This window comes from Pistacia vera, unplaced genomic scaffold, assembly GCF_008641045.1.
Source record: "Pistacia vera cultivar Batoury unplaced genomic scaffold, PisVer_v2 Contig557, whole genome shotgun sequence".
In the NCBI taxonomy this organism is placed as follows: domain Eukaryota; kingdom Viridiplantae; phylum Streptophyta; class Magnoliopsida; order Sapindales; family Anacardiaceae; genus Pistacia; species Pistacia vera.
The window spans coordinates 556,453-576,631 of NW_022196398.1; the positions used below are offsets into that span (position 1 = coordinate 556,453).

General features: G+C 31.4%; 1 protein-coding gene and 2 pseudogenes across 1 annotated transcript; all 3 read right to left on the reverse strand.

The window, feature by feature from the left end:
• Positions 1-1,111: 1,111 nt before the first annotated feature.
• On the reverse strand, positions 1,112-2,368 carry LOC116108219 (F-box protein SKIP23-like). The gene has a single exon (XM_031394488.1). It carries the CDS (start codon positions 2,361-2,363, stop codon positions 1,137-1,139), a length of 1,227 nt encoding a protein of 408 aa, XP_031250348.1. The 5' UTR covers positions 2,364-2,368; the 3' UTR covers positions 1,112-1,136.
• Positions 2,369-4,945: 2,577 nt separating this feature from the next.
• On the reverse strand, positions 4,946-12,561 carry LOC116108208 (annotated as a pseudogene).
• A 913-nt stretch (positions 12,562-13,474) lies between these two features.
• On the reverse strand, positions 13,475-18,048 carry LOC116108209 (annotated as a pseudogene).
• Between the last annotated feature and the right edge of the window lie 2,131 nt (positions 18,049-20,179).

Consider the following 20,179-nt stretch of genomic DNA (forward strand, 5'->3'; position numbering starts at 1 on the left):
TTGGGCGAACAGCAGGTATGTGACCAATGGGCGCCCTTTCCTCCACATCTATAGCACTTGTTTTCATTGTTCTTGTTCTGTGGGTGGCTTCTTTCATTTTTTTTTTTTTATTTTTTTTTTTTTTTATTAACTCTTGCTCCACTTCGGGTGGTGTGACTGAAATTTCTTGTTATGACCACCTCTGGGTCGATAGTTATTTCGCCCATGACCTTGACCTGGACCCCGTCCACTCCCACGATTATTATTGCTAGTCATTGCGTTCACTTTGGGGAACGGTTGGGAACCAGTGGGGCGAGTTTGGTGGTTTCTTAGCAATAGTTCATTATTTTGCTCAGCCACAAGTAAACAAGAAATTAATTCAGAATATTTCTTAAAGTTACGCTCCCTATATTGCTACTGTAGGAGCATATTGGAAGGGTGGAAAGTGGAAAATGTTTTTTCCAACATATTTTCTCTCCACATGTTCTTAATTTAGAGACAATCCCAAATAAAGCATAATTATATTCACTTACAAATTTATAGTCTTGTAGACGTAAATGAGTCCAACCATACTAGTCATTGGGAGTATTACTGGTTTGTTATATTCAAATCTCTCCTTCAAATTAGTCTACAATTGGAGTGGATCTTTTATATCCTTATACTCAGCCCGCAACCCTTCTTGGATATGATGTCGAAGGAAAATAGTACCCTTTGATTTATCCTTCAGGGACGTCATGTTTCCTTCTTTAATGACTTCACCGAGTTTCATAGATTCCAAATGGAGAGTTTTTTTAATCTAGTCTCAAGGCCCATTCATGATAGTTTTTTTCATCTAGTCTCAAGGCCCATTCATGATAGTTTTTTTCATCCAGTCTCGGCCTCATATTGGAGCTTCACAAGGTTTGACATTTCCGAGAATTTCAATAAGCCTGCACCGTTAAACTTTAACCGACTCAAGGTTAATTTACATTATTAAAGTGCTCCAACCTTTTTTTTTTTTTTTTTTTTTTTTAGGTGCTACTCTATACATAATATTATCAGTCAATAAAGTAAAGTAAATATTCGGTCAAATTCCTTTTATATCATACTTAAGTGGGTTTATTTTATTTTCTCCCTATAAGATCACTTAAAAATCCAGGCGATGGAGCTATCTGGAATCAATTCTGCTTTAGCCAAGTGGGTGGAGGCCAAAAAATCTTGGAAAAGCTTGAAACTCCATAGCTCCATCCGCCATTATCATCCTCCAATTCAAAGGTCACAACACTCACAGCAGGATAATCAAAATCCAATCTTGAAAAATCTCTATCAAACAAATAAATACAACCCCCTTTCCTCCACGAGAATCCTTCACCCTCAACAAAAAACGAATGATTTTCACCCAGAAACAACGCCTTTTCCTCCAATCCATCCCTCACCTTTATCCACTCTCGCCTCTCTTCGTCAAGCCTGTAAACGTCCACACGAACCGAGCAAAACTCATCATCAGAACCCAAGCCAAATTTGTTAAACTTCTCTAACCAATACTTATCGATCAAAAACAAATCGTCGAACGATCTTATCAAAGAGAGTAACCCATGATTTGATTTCGTAACCGCAGCTGCAACTTCGATAATCTTTAAAGATTTAGGATCAATGGTGATAGTACGACCATCGGAACCCATGGCGAAAAATTTCTTGTTATGATACGTGACATCTTCAAAATACATAACATTTCCACCCAAATCGATATTCGTCCACGTTTTGTTTTTGCTTCTCCATAATCCCACTTTGCCTCCGGTTACTAACGCCATAACTCCAAGTTCAAGCTCATTTTCATTAGAAACTGCCACTTTTCTGAAACAAGAAGGGTCGAATTTGTTCGACTCTAACTCGAGTCTGTAAACTTTAGTTATCTCCTTAACACGATAATCTAACAAGTTGAATGAGTTTGGCAACATTTGGGAGAACTTTTCGGAGCAAAGCTTGAAGAGGGGATCCCCAACTCGGACTTTGCCCGAGCTCAATTCTTCGAGTTTGAGAAGCCATGTTTCAGTGGTTTGTGGCGAAGCGTCGAGGGATTCAACGGCGTAGATTGTGGACTCGGCGAGGAGGAGATTTCCGTGGCGGTAAGGTGTGAGAGGTAGAGGATATTGAATTTTGATATCGGAGCGGGGAGAAAACGGTTTTGAAGGAGGAGCAGTTGAGGATCGAAATGACTTACAGACGGCTCGGAAACGGAGGGTATCGATGCGGGTTTGGAGGCGTTTTGCGATGCAGTGGAGGAGGTGTTCTGGGAGAGTGGACCAGTCCGGGGAAGGAGTGTCCATGGATGCTAAAATCAATAGGAAGAAGAAGAAAGACAGAGGGGTTGTGGGAGACGACTTAATAATTGAAAAGACGTTCATTGTTTTGTCCAGGTTCATAAATATTTCATTGTGTCTAGATTCAATGGATTCTGATAGTAGGTTACTACGAGATTGATGGGACTGCTTTACACCATTAACCGTTGAAAATTTAGGTCATGACAGTTGGAGAGTAAACGATTTTTTCCCACCCAAGGTTTGCCGTGATGTCCTTTTTCAGTTTTCACCCAGAATGTATCAAAATACCTGTTGAAAATTTACATCATTTTTAAAATTTAGTATTCAATTTGGTATATGTTATTAGGAAAGATTATTCTTATTTTTATTACTCTGAAAAGCTTATAAAACTTAAAAGTTGTAACGATCTCAAACTAACTCTAAGTGTAATTTATTGTTTTATTTTTAAATAATTTATTGTTTTTTAAAGTCAACGCCTAGATCTCTAGCAGTAGATCTGGTCCAAAAATGCAGTATCGAAGCACGATCAGCCAGATCTAATCAGTTGTGTGTCATTTCGACGACTTCTAGCTATCATTTGACGATGATGGTCGGCTGCCAGCAAAAAGTTGGATGAGTGAAAGTGTTTTTGTTAATTTTAAAATTTTTATTGAAAAATGTAATTGTTAAATATTTTAAGTTGAATAGAATATAATTGGATTTTAAAAATATTAAAACAAACATATTTTTTATTTTTTAGGATAGGATAGTGGAATATGATAGGGTGAGAATAACTAAACAAATGGAGCCTACCCCTTGTTTGATACACTTTTCATTTTTATTATATTCTACATTTTTCATTTTTTAGGATAAGATAGTGGAATATGATAAGATAAGATAGTGGAATATGAAAACGTGTTTATTTTAATATTAACTATTCAATTCAAAATCCAATCATATTCTGTTTAACTTAAAACATTTCACAATTATCTTATACAATAAAAGTTTATAAATGAATAAAAACGCCCCCACTCACCCAAGCCACTATCACTCGCAAACAGCCACCGTCGATCGCCGATCGCCAATCGCTGGCGTAAGAACGATATTGAAATGACTGTTTCTATGGCCATTTTACGGCCAAAGATGTGGCCGTAAAAATACCAAATATGTGCATGTTTTCACGACCACATCTTTAGCTATGAAATAGCCATAGAAACGGCCAGATTTAATCGTTTCTCGAAAAAGGCCTTTTTCGGCCATGGCTTTGAACCAGTCAAATCCTACTCACCATTACGATGATTGACGCTGGTGGATAGCAGTGGTTTTAGGTGATTAAAGGTATTTTGTTAACTTTTAAACTTTTTATGATTGGGGTGTTTTAGCTAATTTTTTAAATATAAAGGAGTTAGGTTAATTGTTATTTGATATTTGATAGAGATTTGAAGATAATTATGTTCGAAGTGGTATATAATTAAAGTGTAAAATAGGTATAAAATTCACGTTACTTAATAATGTTTTAATCCCAGGTGGCAGAGAGTATCAGATTACCCTCACATTATTAACGGTAAATACTATTGGGTGCGTTTGGCTCCCTATTTTTATCCATATTCCCAATCCTATTTTCCAAATAATGTTTGGCACAATATTCCAGAAATATTACCCTATTTTTTAATTACTTTTAGACCCCATAACGTTATTAATTTCACTAAATGCCCCTTGAAATTTTTAAAAAAAATTAAAACCCCCCCCCATCAACCCAACTTGTCAAATTCCGGCAACCACTGCCGGTGATAGCCGGAATCTATACAACGGCCTAAATTCTGACCATAAATGGCCGGAATTACACCGATCTGGCTGTCAGCGACGGCCAAAGAAATGGCCGTCGTTGACCGAAAACGACGGCCACATATGGCCGTCGTTTTGGCCTTTTCGGCCGTCAACGGCCATAACAGGCCGTAGATCTGGCCTTTTCCGACCAGATCCGTGGTGGATCTGGCCGGAAATGGATCTGGCCGAAAAAGGCCATAATGATGCGTTACGGCACAGATCCGATCGGTCTGTGCCGTAACGAAATTTTTCGGCTAGATTCCGACGGTGGTGGCCGGAATCTGACACTCCAGGTGGTGGGGGTGTTTTTGTAATTTTATATAATAGGGTCTTTAATTATTAGTAAACCTAAGGGCTTTTTTATAAATTTTTCAAATTTACCTCGTAATACTCCCCTATCCAACAATCCAATACTATCCTCAAAATCCTATCCAAAATACTACAGCAAACGCACCCATTATTGTTTGATAGAAAGCAACAAGGTAAATCAGCATGTATACGCACCTTATTTATGAGAAAGCAATATAAACCAAATTCAAGAAAACAACTTGAAATAAAGAAATTATGTAGCTAGTTTTATAGAAATTATTGAACGCACCAAATACAACAGAACAAAATGTCACAGTCGCCAAAGGGAAAAAGATTATTCAAGTTATTCTATTGTGGCCTAGCATGATACATATTTTGAAAGCCAATAAAAACAAAAATCAATGCATTCACCAATAAAATAAAACCATAGCATACGCCAATGTGAGTTGATCCAAAGAATCACCAATAACCCCAATATGATAGTGACATATGATCCAAAAAAACTCCAATAAAATGCCACCATGTCAATTGCAGATTCTTCTCCTTCTTCTCTATTGGATGGTAACAAGGGTGGAGTTGGCACACTGGTGCAAGCTCTTATTGATTGGGGTAACATATAGACCAGAATTACCTATATAACTGCTTTCATCAAAGGTAGCAAACTGACGTTCATTAGGAGTCAACCCAGACAAGTTGTTGTACGACACATTGAAGACAGCTAACTGGGTTAACTCGGTCAATTGTCGAGGAATTTGGCCGCTTAATTTATTATGGAAAGATCTAAGCTTTCTATATTGAAGTTTGGAAAAACTCTTTGGTATGGTCTCGACAATAATTATTGGACAAATTCAATGCTTTGATTCCTTGAGGTCTCCGATTTCTGATGGGATATCTCCAAATAAGTCATTGTTTGACAAATCCATTCCAGTCATAAGTTAAGAATGTCACCCTTGTAAGAATCGTACCTATTCTTTGTCAAAAAATCAATTCAAAGGAATGATATAAATATGGAAAAGCCATTAAACGAAATCAATGATAAAATGGAATTGTAGAATAGAAAGCATAACCCATCACTTTGGTCAAGTGCCAAACCATTTGACCTATACTCATTTGAATATCACTTTGTCCTGTCCAAAATATCATCCTAATAAAGCATGAAGGTATTGATCCATTAAGTTATTATGGAAAGAAAAGATGCTCAGGTTTTTATTGACATAAATGATTAGGTATAGGACCTTGCAAGTGATTGCCTCCCAAAAGAAGAACACGTAAACTTGAATGCTTATTGATCAAATTAGGAATACTTCCTGAAAATTGGTTGTCCCTCAAATTGAGCATCAATATTCAGAGCTTCTAAATAGTGACTTTGGAATTGGCCGGTGAAAGCATTTCTCTCATGAACAACTCTTGGATAGATGAAAAATTAAAAGATGTAATGGGTCCAGTCATCTTATTTTCAGAGACATCTAAAATGGTAAGGAATGACAACTTGTTTAATTGAACAGGAATATTTCCTTCTAGAAGGTTTTTTGACATAGAAGAAACTGGAGGTTTGAAAAATTTCCTATCCAATTGGGAACTTGATAGATACCTTGTTGTTGGAGATATCTAAGGTTGTAAAGATGTAAAATTTTGTAATCCTTTTCCGATTTTTCAATGAAGTTGTTATGTTCAAATAATGTACCTCAATGAGGGATGTCATATATTGAGGAAATATTTGCCCTATAAATTGTTGTTGACAAGTTCAAAAATCCAATGAGACGCAACAGTGAGAAAATCACAGGTAACTCTCTCTGAAAAATGGTTGTTGGACAATCCATCCATGAGAGTGCTTTCATTTAACCATTGATATATTCTTAGGGAGTGGACCATTGAAATTGTTATGAGAAATATCAAAAACGGTAATGGAACATGTTTGGTGTTTGGCAGTAAGAGTTCCTGAGAATGAGTTGTTCACCAAATGCATTCCTCTCAAGTTGTGTTATTTACTAACAACCAAGATGGAAAGTACCAACCAACTTATTATGAGAGAGGTCAAGGATAATAAGTCATATTGGTATAGAAGAAAACTAGGGATGGCATTTAAGTTGCAATGAGGTAACCTGAGGGCCTTCAACTGAAATGCAGGAAACCAATTATCATTTGCACATTGAAACGAGTTGTTTCTTGATGAGAGTGCAAGCATTGAAGCTTTGAATGGTTTGCCAATGAACTTAGAGATATTTTCCTTCAAGTTATTTTCTCGGACATCCAAATATTCAAGAGATTGTGGTGAGTAAAAGCAGATGGCAAAGTTCCACTTATGAATTGATGAAAGAACAAGGACCTTGAGGTAGGTGAAGTTGGTGAGACATTGAGGGACTTGACCACCAAATTATTGCCCTTAAGATTTAGTTCAACAGATCCATTAACTCACATATTCCTGATAAAAAAAGTTGAAGAAATCAGCCAGCTAGCTATATAGTGAAAAAGTTTCATTAAATACTATATTAATTAGAAAACAATATGTAAGTTTTACGTACCCGAACCTGATAGAGAGCCATTCATTTCATTATAACTGAGATCCACGTTTCAAACCTTTCAAATTGCTAAACCAATGAAAAGATAAATAGAATTTGAAAATAAGATAGTTGGAAATTATAGAAAAAGTAAGATCAACAACATCTTCACAATTGTCATTGAGACCAAAAGAGATAAAAACTGAAAATAAATAATCAAACAAATTTGAAACAAGTATGAAATATGTAAAAGGTTATAATAATTAAATTTTTGGATTGCTTTCTTCTACTAATATTATAAATATTTTAATTTTCGCACACCAATTGTAAAGAGTGTGGAAAGTTCCTTTCAGTTTAACTTTATATTATGATGTGGCAACAAAAGAGTTGTACAACTCAAATTATATACAAATTTATATTTTTATAATTAATTTTCATGCAGTTCCACTCTTTAATTAATAATTTTCAATATTACTCTAATTAAACTATTTAATCTCAAATCTAGGTACAACCTTTCTACTCTATATTTTTTTTTTTTTTTTTTTTTTTTTTGCATTCTTTTATTTCATTAAAACCAGCAAAACAGTAATATTTACTTGTTATATTTTGAAAAATTACTGAAATCATATAATTACTAAACAAAATCAATTTAGTTGTGGTTTATACTTTTGTTGCAATAATAAATTTCTCAAAATTATTAAAAAGGACATATAATTCAAAATATTAGTTTTAAGATGTTTTCATCTATAAAACAAATAACCAAATTCGGATTTGCAGAGCCATAACTTCTAGTTTTTATCAAATTTAGACCAATTACAAGGAGCCATTGATCTTGAAATGAAAAAGATAAATGTATTGTACCAACCAGCTTATGAAGTTGTCTCGTAGCTCAACGTTTCCAACGCTGTTAGATTTTTAATCCTAACCAATAAAGAAAAATATTAGACTTTATAAATTAAAAAATTAATTCAGAAAATTATAAGATTAACTCAATGTTCTAAAGGAATGAATATCCGGAATATTATTAATATAACTCAAAATATTATCTAAAACAATGTACTAAAGAAATAGAATTAGGAAATTAATAGTACAACACTTTCAACCTTTCAAATCTGATAAACCTAAAAGAAATGAAAAATTAAAATGAGATCAATTTAGAACACAGGTAAATAACTTGGAAAAGGGTGTTTCAAAAATTTAAATAGATTGCATACCTAGGCTTGATAGAGAATTGTTGATTCGATCCAATGGAGATCTAATACTTTTAGGTTTGTCAAATTTGCTAAACCTGTGCCAAACAATAAAAGAGATTTAGAGTTAATTAAAAGCAAGATTGATGGAAAATTTAAGAAAATGAAACTGATTTTAAGAAAATGTATCTTTATATATAAAACGTTAATTAAAATTAAAATATTGGGCATTCCAACATGAACATTTAGAATTTTATCTATAATATGAGTATATATTATCTTCCGATTTGTCACTATATCTATCAATCATGTCATTATAAAAAATTGAAAATTATTATATGCCATCAAACTCGAAATTTTAATCACTTAGAAGAGAATTTAGGAAAATGAACCCAATTCAAATATCATAAATCATTAAACTATTTAAAAAATATATCTCAAGAAAATGATTAAAATATCTACAAGGAAAATGATAAGGGTTTCAAAGTGTTAAAGCAGTGGATAAAAATTATTAAAATATTGATACCAAATGATTGTAACTTTAAAATTTTGATCTAAAACTTTGATAAAAATGGTTGTCGTTTGTTACCTAGCGAAAAAAAGAACCGTCATCCCATTACATGCCATATTCAATTCTTCCAAGTTTTTTAGATTTTGTAAACTGCAAAAAGAGACAGTTGGATGAGAAAATAAGACAGTAAAATAATCATGCAAATGATAATATTCAATCTTTGTATAGTAGTACCATACTACTAAACTACTTATATAAAACCTTTTAAAAATAACTTATATGTTTGTAATGATATCATTTAATTTAATTTTATGCAAGAGTACTTGTAATATACTTTTTTCAAGTGTGATATGTATAGCATACTTGTATGTTACATACCTAAACGCTAGAGAAGTGTTGATTTGTAACATTAGATCCAAGCTTTTCAAGTTTGTCAAATTTGCTAAACCTGCACAATAAAAACAAAAGCAAAACTAGAGAAGAAATAGAATTTGAAATGTAGGTAGAAACTACAGAGAAAAAAATTAAAAAATTAAGGTAATACAAATATAATATTGAAGCAATTGAGAAGATGATTGTTACCTAGCAATGTTAGAGAGCCGCTCATTTCATTATGACTCAAATCCAGTCTTCCAAGTTTCTCAACATTTTTAATCCTGCGCCAAGAGAAACCATAGATTTTAAATTGAAAAATATTTTTAATTTTTATTCATAAGTTGCCATATTGTAAAGAGTGTTCAAAAATTTAATAGATACTGCATACCTAGGCTTGATAGAGAGTTGTTGATTGATTCCAACCGAGATTTAATACTTTAGGTTTGTCAAATTTGCTAAACTGTGCCAAACAATAAAAGAGATTAGAGTTAATTAAAAGCAAGATTGATGGAAAATTTTAGAAAAGGAAACTGATTTTAAGAAAATACTATCTTATATATAAAACGTTAATTTAAATAAAATATTTGGGCAATCCAACATGAACATTTAGAATTTTATCTATAATATTAGTATATATTATTTTCCTATTTGTCACTACATATATCAATCATCATTATATAAAATTGTAAATATTTATATGCATCAAACTCGAAATTTCAATCACTTAGAAGGAATCAGGAAAATGAACCCAATTCAAATATCATAAATTTTTACACTATTTAAAAATATATCTCAAGAAAATGATTAACAAATCTACAAGGAAATCCTCTAATATCAAGGTGAAGTTTCTATATACCAATTTAATTAGAATTTTTAACTTTGAATAATTAAAATAAAAAATAAAAATTGCTTCATGTGACGTAGCTAGACTTGATAGAGATTATTTATATGATTAAAACTTAAATCCAATACTTTCAGATTTTCAAATTTGCTAAACCTACACAATAAAAAAAAAAAAAAGCTAAATAGAAGTAAAAAATATATAGGAATCAATAACTTAAAGACAAAAATTTATTATACGTTCTCAAAGATTTAAGTAGTGATAAAAAGATGGCAGTAATTTAGTAATGATATACTGGTTAAAACTTTACAAATTCGAACAATAATTTTTACCCAACAAAATTGAACAAATTGTAATATTATTTCTTTTATTCTTCTATATAATCTATTATACACTAATTAGAAGGAAAAAAAAATACTCTTTTGTTTATCACTTAAATTCTTTTCTATAATATTATTATTATATAATTAATAAGGGTGTAAAATTTAAACATCATTGTTTAAAAATACATTATGTATCTAATAATTACTAAGTTTTTAGTGTTTAGAGAAAAAAGAAAAAGAAAAACAGCCCTAAGTTTTACCGCACCAATAAAAATAGTTTTTTTTTTTTTTTAAAAAGAAATAAAAAGTGATAATTAATAAGAAATAAAGAATAAACTTAAAACAAATATACCTTGTTGGCTGATTTCAAACTCTCCCATATTATTCCAACGAAGATTCAAGTGGGTAGGTGAAGTTAGGTTATTCAAGTATGGTAAAAGAGTGGCGTTGAAGTAATTGTGACTAAGATCCAAGATCTTGAGTTGTTTCAAACACCCGAAGCCATCATATGCTGTAAAGGTAATGTCAATACATTATTGACTCAATATATATTATTTACTCAGCATATTTATCATTATCAAAGAAAAACAATTAATATCAGAGTACATATATAATCAGAATATTGCATAGCTTAAATAATCTATTTTATACATCAAAACAGTACTTTTACAAATTATTAACAAATTAATAAGCATGTTTTGTAATTTAATTAAGGGTGTCAACAATGACATAAATTTTTTGTATGGCCATTTACTAAATGTAAAACTATGAAATCAAAAGTTATAAAATAAATAAATATATATTGTAGACTGTTGCAAAAGTAATTTAATTGGAGCATTATTTTAAGCTAATTACTTAATAATATCATACCTTCATTTTCATGCCAACCTTCAAAGTATTGTAAGATAAATTAAGACTTTTCAACTCTTCAAAATGATCACAAGTATAAATTTAGAGTTGGAAGTCTTAAGAGAGTATATGACTAAATTGCCTTGTATCATTAAGGGAAAGTTTGATGAAACGTCCAGTTGTGGTTGCATTGAACTCCCTCCCAATCACAATAATTAGACATTTTATCATCAACCCATGAAACAAGAATTTTTCCGTTGAAAACACTGACTTCTTTTAAGAAGGACATTAAATCTAACAGACCCCTTTTCCATTCTCCAAACAACTATTGAATCTAATGTTGAATCAAAACTAATACAACCAAAATGACAACTTGATTAACACTTTCCATTATAACAATTCTCTCTCTAACACCTATCAATTTGCTTGTTCACTCTGCTTCAAGTTTTTCTTATTCCCCTTTTTGTGTGATTAGGTAGAACTAAATACATTAATAAACATCATATAAAAATACATTATGGATCTAATAATTACTGAGTTTTAGTGTTTAGAGAAAAAAGAAAAGAAAACGCCCCTAAGTTTATTCTTGCACCATAAAAAGAGTTATTTTTTTTTAAAGAAGAAATAAAAACTTAAGATTAATTAATAAGAAATTAAAGAATAATACTTAAAACCTATATACCTTGTTTGACCGATTTCAAACTTCTCCATATTATTCCTTCCAAGATTCAAAGTGGTAAGTGAAGTTAGGTATTCAAGTATGGTAAAGAGTGTCGTGTGAGTAATTGTAACTAAGATCCAAGATCTTGAGTTGTTTCAAACACCTGAAGCCCTCATATGCTGTAAGTAATGTCAACATTATTGACTCAATATATTATTATTTACTCAACATATTTATTCATAATTCAAAGAAAAACAATTAAGCATCAGCGTACATATATAACTCCGAATAGCATAGCTTAAATAATCTATTTATACATCAACAGTACTTTTACAATTAATAACAATTAATAAGCATGTTTTGTAATTTAAATAAGGGTGTCAACAATGCATAAATTTTGTATGGCCCATATACTAAAATGAAACTATGAAAAAAGCTTTAAAAATAAATAAATATATATTGCTAGACTGTTGCAAAAGTAATTTAATTGAAGCATATATTTTAAGCTAATTACTTAAATAATATACATACCTTTATTCTCGTGCCAACCTTCAAAGTAATTGTAAGATAAATTAAGGCTTTTCAACTCTTCAAAAGGATGAAACAAGGATAAATTTAGAGTTGGAAGTCTATCAAGAGAGGAATATTGATTAAATTGCCTTGTATCATTAAGGGAAAGTTTGATGACACGTCGAGTAGTGGCATTGCATTGAACTCCCTCCCAATCACAACAATTAGACATTTTATCATCAACCCATGAAACAAGAAATTTTTCCGTTTGAAAATCACTGACTTCTTTTATGAAGGACTTTAAATCTAACAGACCAATCCTCTCCTTCTCCAAACAACTATTGGATCTAGATGTTTGAACCAAAACTAATACAACCCAAAATGACAACTTAATTAACACTCTTTCCATTATAACAATTCTCTCTCTCAACACCTATCAATTTGCTTTTTCACTCTGCTTCAAGTTTTTCTTTATTCCTCTTTTTGTGTTGATTTATATAGAACTAAATTTGAAATCTCTATCAACTTTTGTGTTTTAAGTCATGACAATCTCAATCAACTAATGGAGTAAATTAGACGGTCAATGATACTATTTAATATGGTCATAGCAATCTCAATCAATAAATGGGTCAATAGTTTTTGTTTGTTTAGTTTACCTCAAACTTGAAAGGTAAAATCAATGATTTATTAAGTAATATTAAACAAAAACGATTAATTTTTTTATTTTTAATCAGACTATATAGAAGAGCAAAGTTTATTTTTTTATTTTTTTTATTAAGGGGTCAACTTTTTTTTTAGTCATGACAACATCAATCAAGCAGTGGAATAAATGGGATGACCAATAATTTTAGTTTATTTTTTTCTTAACTAATTTGCAAAAATATTAATAGAAATTATTAGGCTTTTAAAAATTTTATATAAAAAATGATCATTGATGATGATATGACAGTAATTATTGATTTAAATCAATTTATTGCAAATATATATGCACTCACTCACACACATGCAGATAATTAATTACTTGACATTAAAACATTAAATTTATATATTATAAGAGAACTCTAATAATCTTTTAATCCTTTATATTTATTTATATATCAATTGATATTTAAAATCACAAGTCTATACTATTTTGGTCTTAACAATCTCAATCAATTGGTGGCCCAACCTTGTTTGTTCTTTTAGTTTACCATAAGTTTGAAAGTCTTTTAATCCTTTATATTTATCATATATCAATTGATATTTAAAATCACAAGTCAATTACTATTTTGGTCTTAACAATCTCAATCAATTAGTGGCCTAACCTTTTTTGTTCTTTTAGTTTACCATAAGTTTGAAAGCTCAACTAAANTAAGTTTGGAAAAACTCTTTGGTATGGATCTCGACAATAAATTATTGGACAAATTCAATGCTTTGATTCCTTGAAGGTCTCCGATTTCTGATGGGATATCTCCAAATAAGTCATTGTTTGACAAATCCATTCCAGTCATAAAGTTAAGAATGTCACCCTTGTAAGAATCGTACCTATTCTTTGTCAAAAAATTCACTTCAAAGGAATGATATAAATATGGAAAAGCATATTCAAACGAACTCAATGATAAAATGGAATTGTAGAAATAGAAAGCATAACCCATCAACTTTTGGTCAAGTGCCAAACCATTTGACCTATACTCATTATGAATATCACTTTGTCCTGTCCAAAATATCATCCTAATAAAGCATGAAGGTATTGATCCATTAAGTCTATTATGTGAAAGATCTAAGATGCTCAGGTTTCTTAATTGACATAACTGATTAGGTATAGGACCTTGCAAGTGATTGCCTCCCAAAAGAAGAACAAGTAAACTTGAATGCTTATTGATCAAATTAGGAATACTTCCTGAAAATTGGTTGTCCCTCAAATTGAGCATCAATAATTCAGAGCTTCTAAAAAGTGACTTTGGAATTGGCCCGGTGAAAGCATTCTTCTCCATGAACAACTCTTGGATAGATGAAAAATTAAAAGATGTAATGGGTCCAGTCATCTTATTTTCAGAGACATCTAAAATGGTAAGGAATGACAACTTGTTTAATTGAACAGGAATATTTCCTTCTAGAAGGTTTTTTGACATTAGAAGAAACTGGAGGTTTGAAAAATTTCCTATCCAATTGGGAACTTGACTAGATACCTTGTTGTTGGAGATATCTAAGGCTTGTAAAGATGTAAAATTTTGTAATCCTTTTCCGATTTTTCCACTGAAGTTGTTATTGTTCAAATATATGTACCTCAATTGAGGCATGTTCATATATTGAGGAAATATTTGCCCATTAAAATTGTTGTTTGACAAGTTCAAAAATTCCAATGAGACGCAACCAGTGAGAAAATCACATGGTAACTCTCCTGAAAAATGGTTGTTGGACAAATCCATCCATGAGAGTGCTTTCATTTCAACCATTGATATATTCTTAGGGAGTGGACCATTGAAATTGTTATGAGAAATATCAAAAACGGTAATGGAATCATGTTTGGTGTTTGGCAGTTTAAGAGTTCCTGAGAATGAGTTGTTCACCAAATACATTCCTCTCAAGTTTGTGTTATTTACTAACAACAAAGATGGAAATGTACCAACCAACTTATTATGAGAGAGGTCAACGGATAATAAGTCATATTGGTATAGAAGAAAACTAGGGATGGCATTTAAGTTGCAATGACGTAACCTGAGGGCCTTCAACTGAAATGCAGGAAACCAATTATCATTTTCCACTTGAAACGAGTTGTTTCTTGATGAGAGTGCAAGCATCTGAAGCTTTGAATGGTTTGCCAATGAACTTAGAGAATATTTTCCTTCAAAGTTATTTTCTCGGACATCCAAATATTCAAGAGATTTTGTGTGAGTAAAAGCAGATGGCAAAGTTCCACTTAATTGATTTGATGAAAGAACAAGGACCTTGAGGTAGGTGAAGTTGGTGAGACATTGAGGGACTTGACCACCCAAATTATTGCCCTTAAGATTTAGTTCAACAAGATCCATTAACTCACATATTCCTGATAAAAAAAGTTGAAGAAATCAGCCAGCTAGCTATATAGTGAAAAAGTTTCATTAAATACTATATTAATTAGAAAACAATATGTAAGTTTTACGTACCCGAACCTGATAGAGAGCCATTCATTTCATTATAACTGAGATCCAATGCTTTCAAACCTTTCAAATTCGCTAAACCAATGAAAAGATAAATAGAATTTGAAAATAAGATAGTTGGAAATTATAGAAAAAGTAAGATCAACAACATCTTCACAATTGTCAATTGAGACCAAAAGAGATAAAAACTGAAAATAAATAATCAAACAAATTTGAAACAAGTATGAAATATTTGTAAAAGGTTATAATAATTAAATTTTTGGATTGCTTTCTTCTACTTTAATATTATAAATATTTTAATTTTCGCACACCAATTGTAAAGAGTGTGGAAAGTTCCTTTCAGTTTAACTTTATATTGTGNTGTGGACCTATACTCATTATGAATATCACTTTGTCCTGTCCAAAATATCATCCTAATAAAGCATGAAGGTATTGATCCATTAAGTCTATTATGTGAAAGATCTAAGATGCTTAGGTTTCTTAATTGACATAAATGATTAGGTATAGGACCTTGCAAGTGATTGCCTCCCAAAAGAAGAACACGTAAACTTGAATGCTTATTGATCAAATTAGGAACACTTCCTGAAAATTGGTTGTCCCTCAAATTGAGCATCAATAATTCAGAGCTTCTAAACAATGACTTCGGAATTGGTCCGGTGAAAGCATTCTTCTGCATGAACAACTCTTGGATAAATGAAAAATTAAAAGAAGATGTAATGGGTCCAGTCAACATATTTTCAGAGACATCTAAAATGGTAAGGGATGACAACTTGCTTAATTGAACAGGAATATTTCCTTCTAAAAGATTTTTTGACATTAGAAGAAACTTGAGGTTTGAAAAGTTACCGATCCAATTGGGAACTTGACCTGATACCTTGTTGTTGGAGATATCTAAGACGTATAAATACGTAGAATTTTGTAATCCTCTTCCGATTTTTCCACTGAAGTTGTTGTTGTTCAAATATATGACCTTCAATTGAGGCAAGTTCATATATTGAGGAAATATTTGCCCATGAAAATTGTTGTTTGACAAGTTCAAAAATTGCAATGAGAAGCAACCAATGAGAAAATCACCTGGTAACTCTCCTGAAAAATGGTTGTTGGACAAATCCATGTATCCAAGTTCTTTCATTTCACATATTGATAAAGGAAGATTGCCTTCAAATCTATTATCGGACATGTGCAGAAGCCTTAAGGAATTTGAAAAGATCTTACTAATATTCTTAGGGAGTTGACCACTGAAATTGTTATGAGAAATGTCTAAAAACTCAATGGAATCATGTTTGGTATTTGGCAGCTTAAGAGTTCCTGAGAATGAGTTGTTCACCAAATACATTCGTCTCAAGTTTGTGTTATTTACTAGCAACCAAGATGGAAATGTACCAACCAACTTATTATGAGAGAGTTCAAGGAATAATAAGTCATATTGGTATTGAAGAAAACTAGGGATGGCATGTAAGTTGCAATGAGTTAACTTGAGGGCCTTCAATTGAAATGCAGGGAACCAATTTTCATTTTCCACTTGAAACGTGTTGTTTCTAGATGAGAGTGCAAGTGCCTGAAGCTTTGAAAGGTTAGCCCATGAACTTAGTGAATATTTTCCTTCAAAGTTATTTTCTTGGACATCCAAATATTCAAGAGATTTCATGTGAGTAAAAGCAGATGGCAAAGTTCCACTTAATTGATATTGATGAAAGAACAAGAACCTTGAGGTAGGTGAAGTTGGTGAGACATCGAGGGACTTTACCACCAAAATTATTGTGCATAAGATTTAATTCAACAAGATCCATTGACTCACATATTCCTGATGAAAAAGTTGAAGAAATCAGCTCACCGTTACAATTTGTGAATGTGTCTTAACAGTTTTATATTAATACTATATTAATTTGAAAACAATATGTAAGTTTTACATACCTGAACTTGATAAAGAGACATTTATTTCATTATAACTGAGGTCCAATGCTTTCAAATTCGCTAAACCTAAACCAATGAAGAGATAAAAAGAATTTGACAATAAGATAGTTAGAAATTATAGAAAAAGTAAGATCAACATCTTCGCAATTGTCAATTGAGACCAAAAGAGACAAAAACTGAAAATAAATAATCAAACAAATTTGAAACAAGTATGAAATATTTGTAAAAGGTTATAATAATTAAATTTATAGATTGCTTTCTTCTAATCTAATATTATAAATATTTTAATTTTCGTACACCAATTATAAAGAGTGTGAAAAATTCCTTTCAGTTTTAACTTTATTTTATGATGTGGCAACAAAAGAGTTGTACCACATCAATATATATAAAAAAATTTATTTATATAATTAATTTCTTCAAGCAGTTCCACCATTTAATTAATTAATTTCTCAATATTACTCTAATTAAATCTATTTAATCTCAAATCTAGTATAACCTTTCCACTTTATATTTTCTTTGCATTCTTTCATTACATTACAGCCACCAAAAACAGTAATATTTAGTCTTTATATTTTAAAAAATTACTAAAATCGTAATTTATAACTAAACTAAATCAATTTAGCTGTTTCTTTATACTTTTATTGCCATAATAAATTTCTCAAAATTATTTAAAAAGGACATATAACTAAAAATATTAGTTTTAAGATGTTTATCATCTATAAAACAAATAACCAAATTCAGATTTACGAAGCCATAACTTTCTAGTATTTATTCAAATTCAGACCAATTACAATGAGCCATCAATCTTGAAATGAAAAGGATAAATTTGTATTTTACCTAACCAAGGTAGATCACTGCTTATGATGTTGCTAATTATGATATCTAAAACAAAAAGAAAAAAGATAAATTATAATAAAACTATTAAATTAATGATATACTATAATTTTAGGATCCTTATCCTCGTACTAAACTTTATACAAAGCATAATTTTGCAAATAGCTGTATATATAAAGGACACTACTCTGTAACAAACATATTTTCTCATTAATGGAAAATCAGAGAAATTCAGTTTTAACATTTCTTCAACTTGACATATGTCATCAAAAATGGAAAACTTCGTTCATTTTCTCTTCACAAACACTAATGAAATTTAAATAAATGCAGAGAACTCGAACTGATGAGTTCTTTAGCAAAAGCAAATCAACTTCCTCTGAAAATCTCTTGATTACAGGATTTTGTTCTACATTCTCGACTCCAGTTCAGATCACTCTCACCAAATGTTGTCAAGCTTCAGAAATCAAATCACAATTCTGGAAGTCACTGGTGTTATCTGGATCTAGAACTCATGGTTTGGAACCCTATCTTACTGGAGTTAAAGCTTGTCCTGCACTATTTGTTGAGGTAAAATCTGAAAACACGAAGAGGTAACACTTCAAGAAAACCTAAGTTTGTGATTTGGTAGACAATAGACCAAATTCTTATTGATTGGCTTCTTTCTTCAAACCGAAGTTATGTTGGTCATGTTGTTAGATTCATTAGTGTTCTGAAATTTGCTTAACTCTAGAAAATAGCATTTTCACTAAATCAATATCTCGAATTTACATTGAGGAATATGCTACATAGTACCAACAAAGGAACACTTGGGTGGCGATTATATTCATAAAATGAAAGAAGTGGTGGTTTCTTATCAGCATCAGGACATATTGTTACCATAGAAGGCTAATTTTGTATATCTTGGAAGGACTAGGGTCTGAATTCGATCCAGCTATTGTGAACTTGCAATCAAGGATTGTTTGTCTCTCTTCAGAAACGCAACTTGTTCTGGAAAGTTATGAGGTTAAGATAGACAAAGCTCAAACTATTAGAGTTGTTGATCTCCATGCAGGAAACATACCGTTAGGTGTTACTAATATAGCTACTGGTTCACTATCTAATTACATACCTCTTCAAATTCAAGAACCTCTTATGGTGAAGCTTCTGCTGTCCATAATTCATCTAATGCTAGAGGAGGTTTATCTGGAAATAGAGTAAGAGGTAGAGGAAGGTCTAATGGCCAAGGCAAAACAATTTGTCAACTATGTAACAAAGCTGGGCATTCTGCCTTGCAATGTTATCACAGATTCAATATTAATTTTGAAGGTCCTCTCTTTCAAAAGAAGCTAGTTTCTCTTCTGTAACTACTGCCTTTGTTCCTAGACCTGGTACTGGTTTTACTGGTTCTACTCCACAATCAACAACCTCAACAAATTTCACAGGATAGTTTCAGACTGAATTTCCCAATAATAACAATACATCTGCTGGTCCTACCTATGCAACTATTTATAATAGCCTCAAAATTTGTCCAAATTCTGAAATTCTTGAAAGATGCTTTGTAGCAATAGGTTGTTGCATTATAGATTTTGTAGGGTAGGCAATTGTCCAAATTTCTGAAATTCTTGAAAGATGCTTTGTAGCAATAGGTGTTGCATTATAGATTTTGTAGGGTAGGCAATGTCCAGAATTTTGTGTTAGATGTATAAAGTATTGAGTTTTCATCATAGCTTGTATGTATATTCATGCTCTTAGTTAATCTGTTAACCTTGGAATTTATTTCTCATAAAGAATGCATCAATTTTTGCTTGAATGAGTTCCAAGTATAACCGTATATCTTCAATTTGAAATTTTAATATCATTTTCTTGAATCTTGAATTATTTATTATTTTTTTTATCTAGGGCCTTGAAGTCATTGAGCTTGATCAGAAAACAAATTAGTCCTTGAGCTTGATGGGCATGTCATGAGATGTGTCCATGACCAGAATGGGAATCATTTGGTACAGAAGGTAAAAATGTGTACCCACGGAAAAAAATTGGATTTATTATTTGCTTTTCGAGGACAAGTTGCCACGCTTCTACACCCATATGGTTGTTGTGTTATTCAGGTAATAGAACTCAATTTCTTGGTTGTGAAGACTTCTTATTTATTTATTTGAGACCCATATGTTTGTTGAAAAATAT

Coding starts and splice junctions, on each gene's coding strand:
- LOC116108219 (XM_031394488.1), bottom strand. CDS start 2,363: ATGAACGTCTTTTCAATTATTAAGTCGTCTCCCACAACCCCTCTGTCT.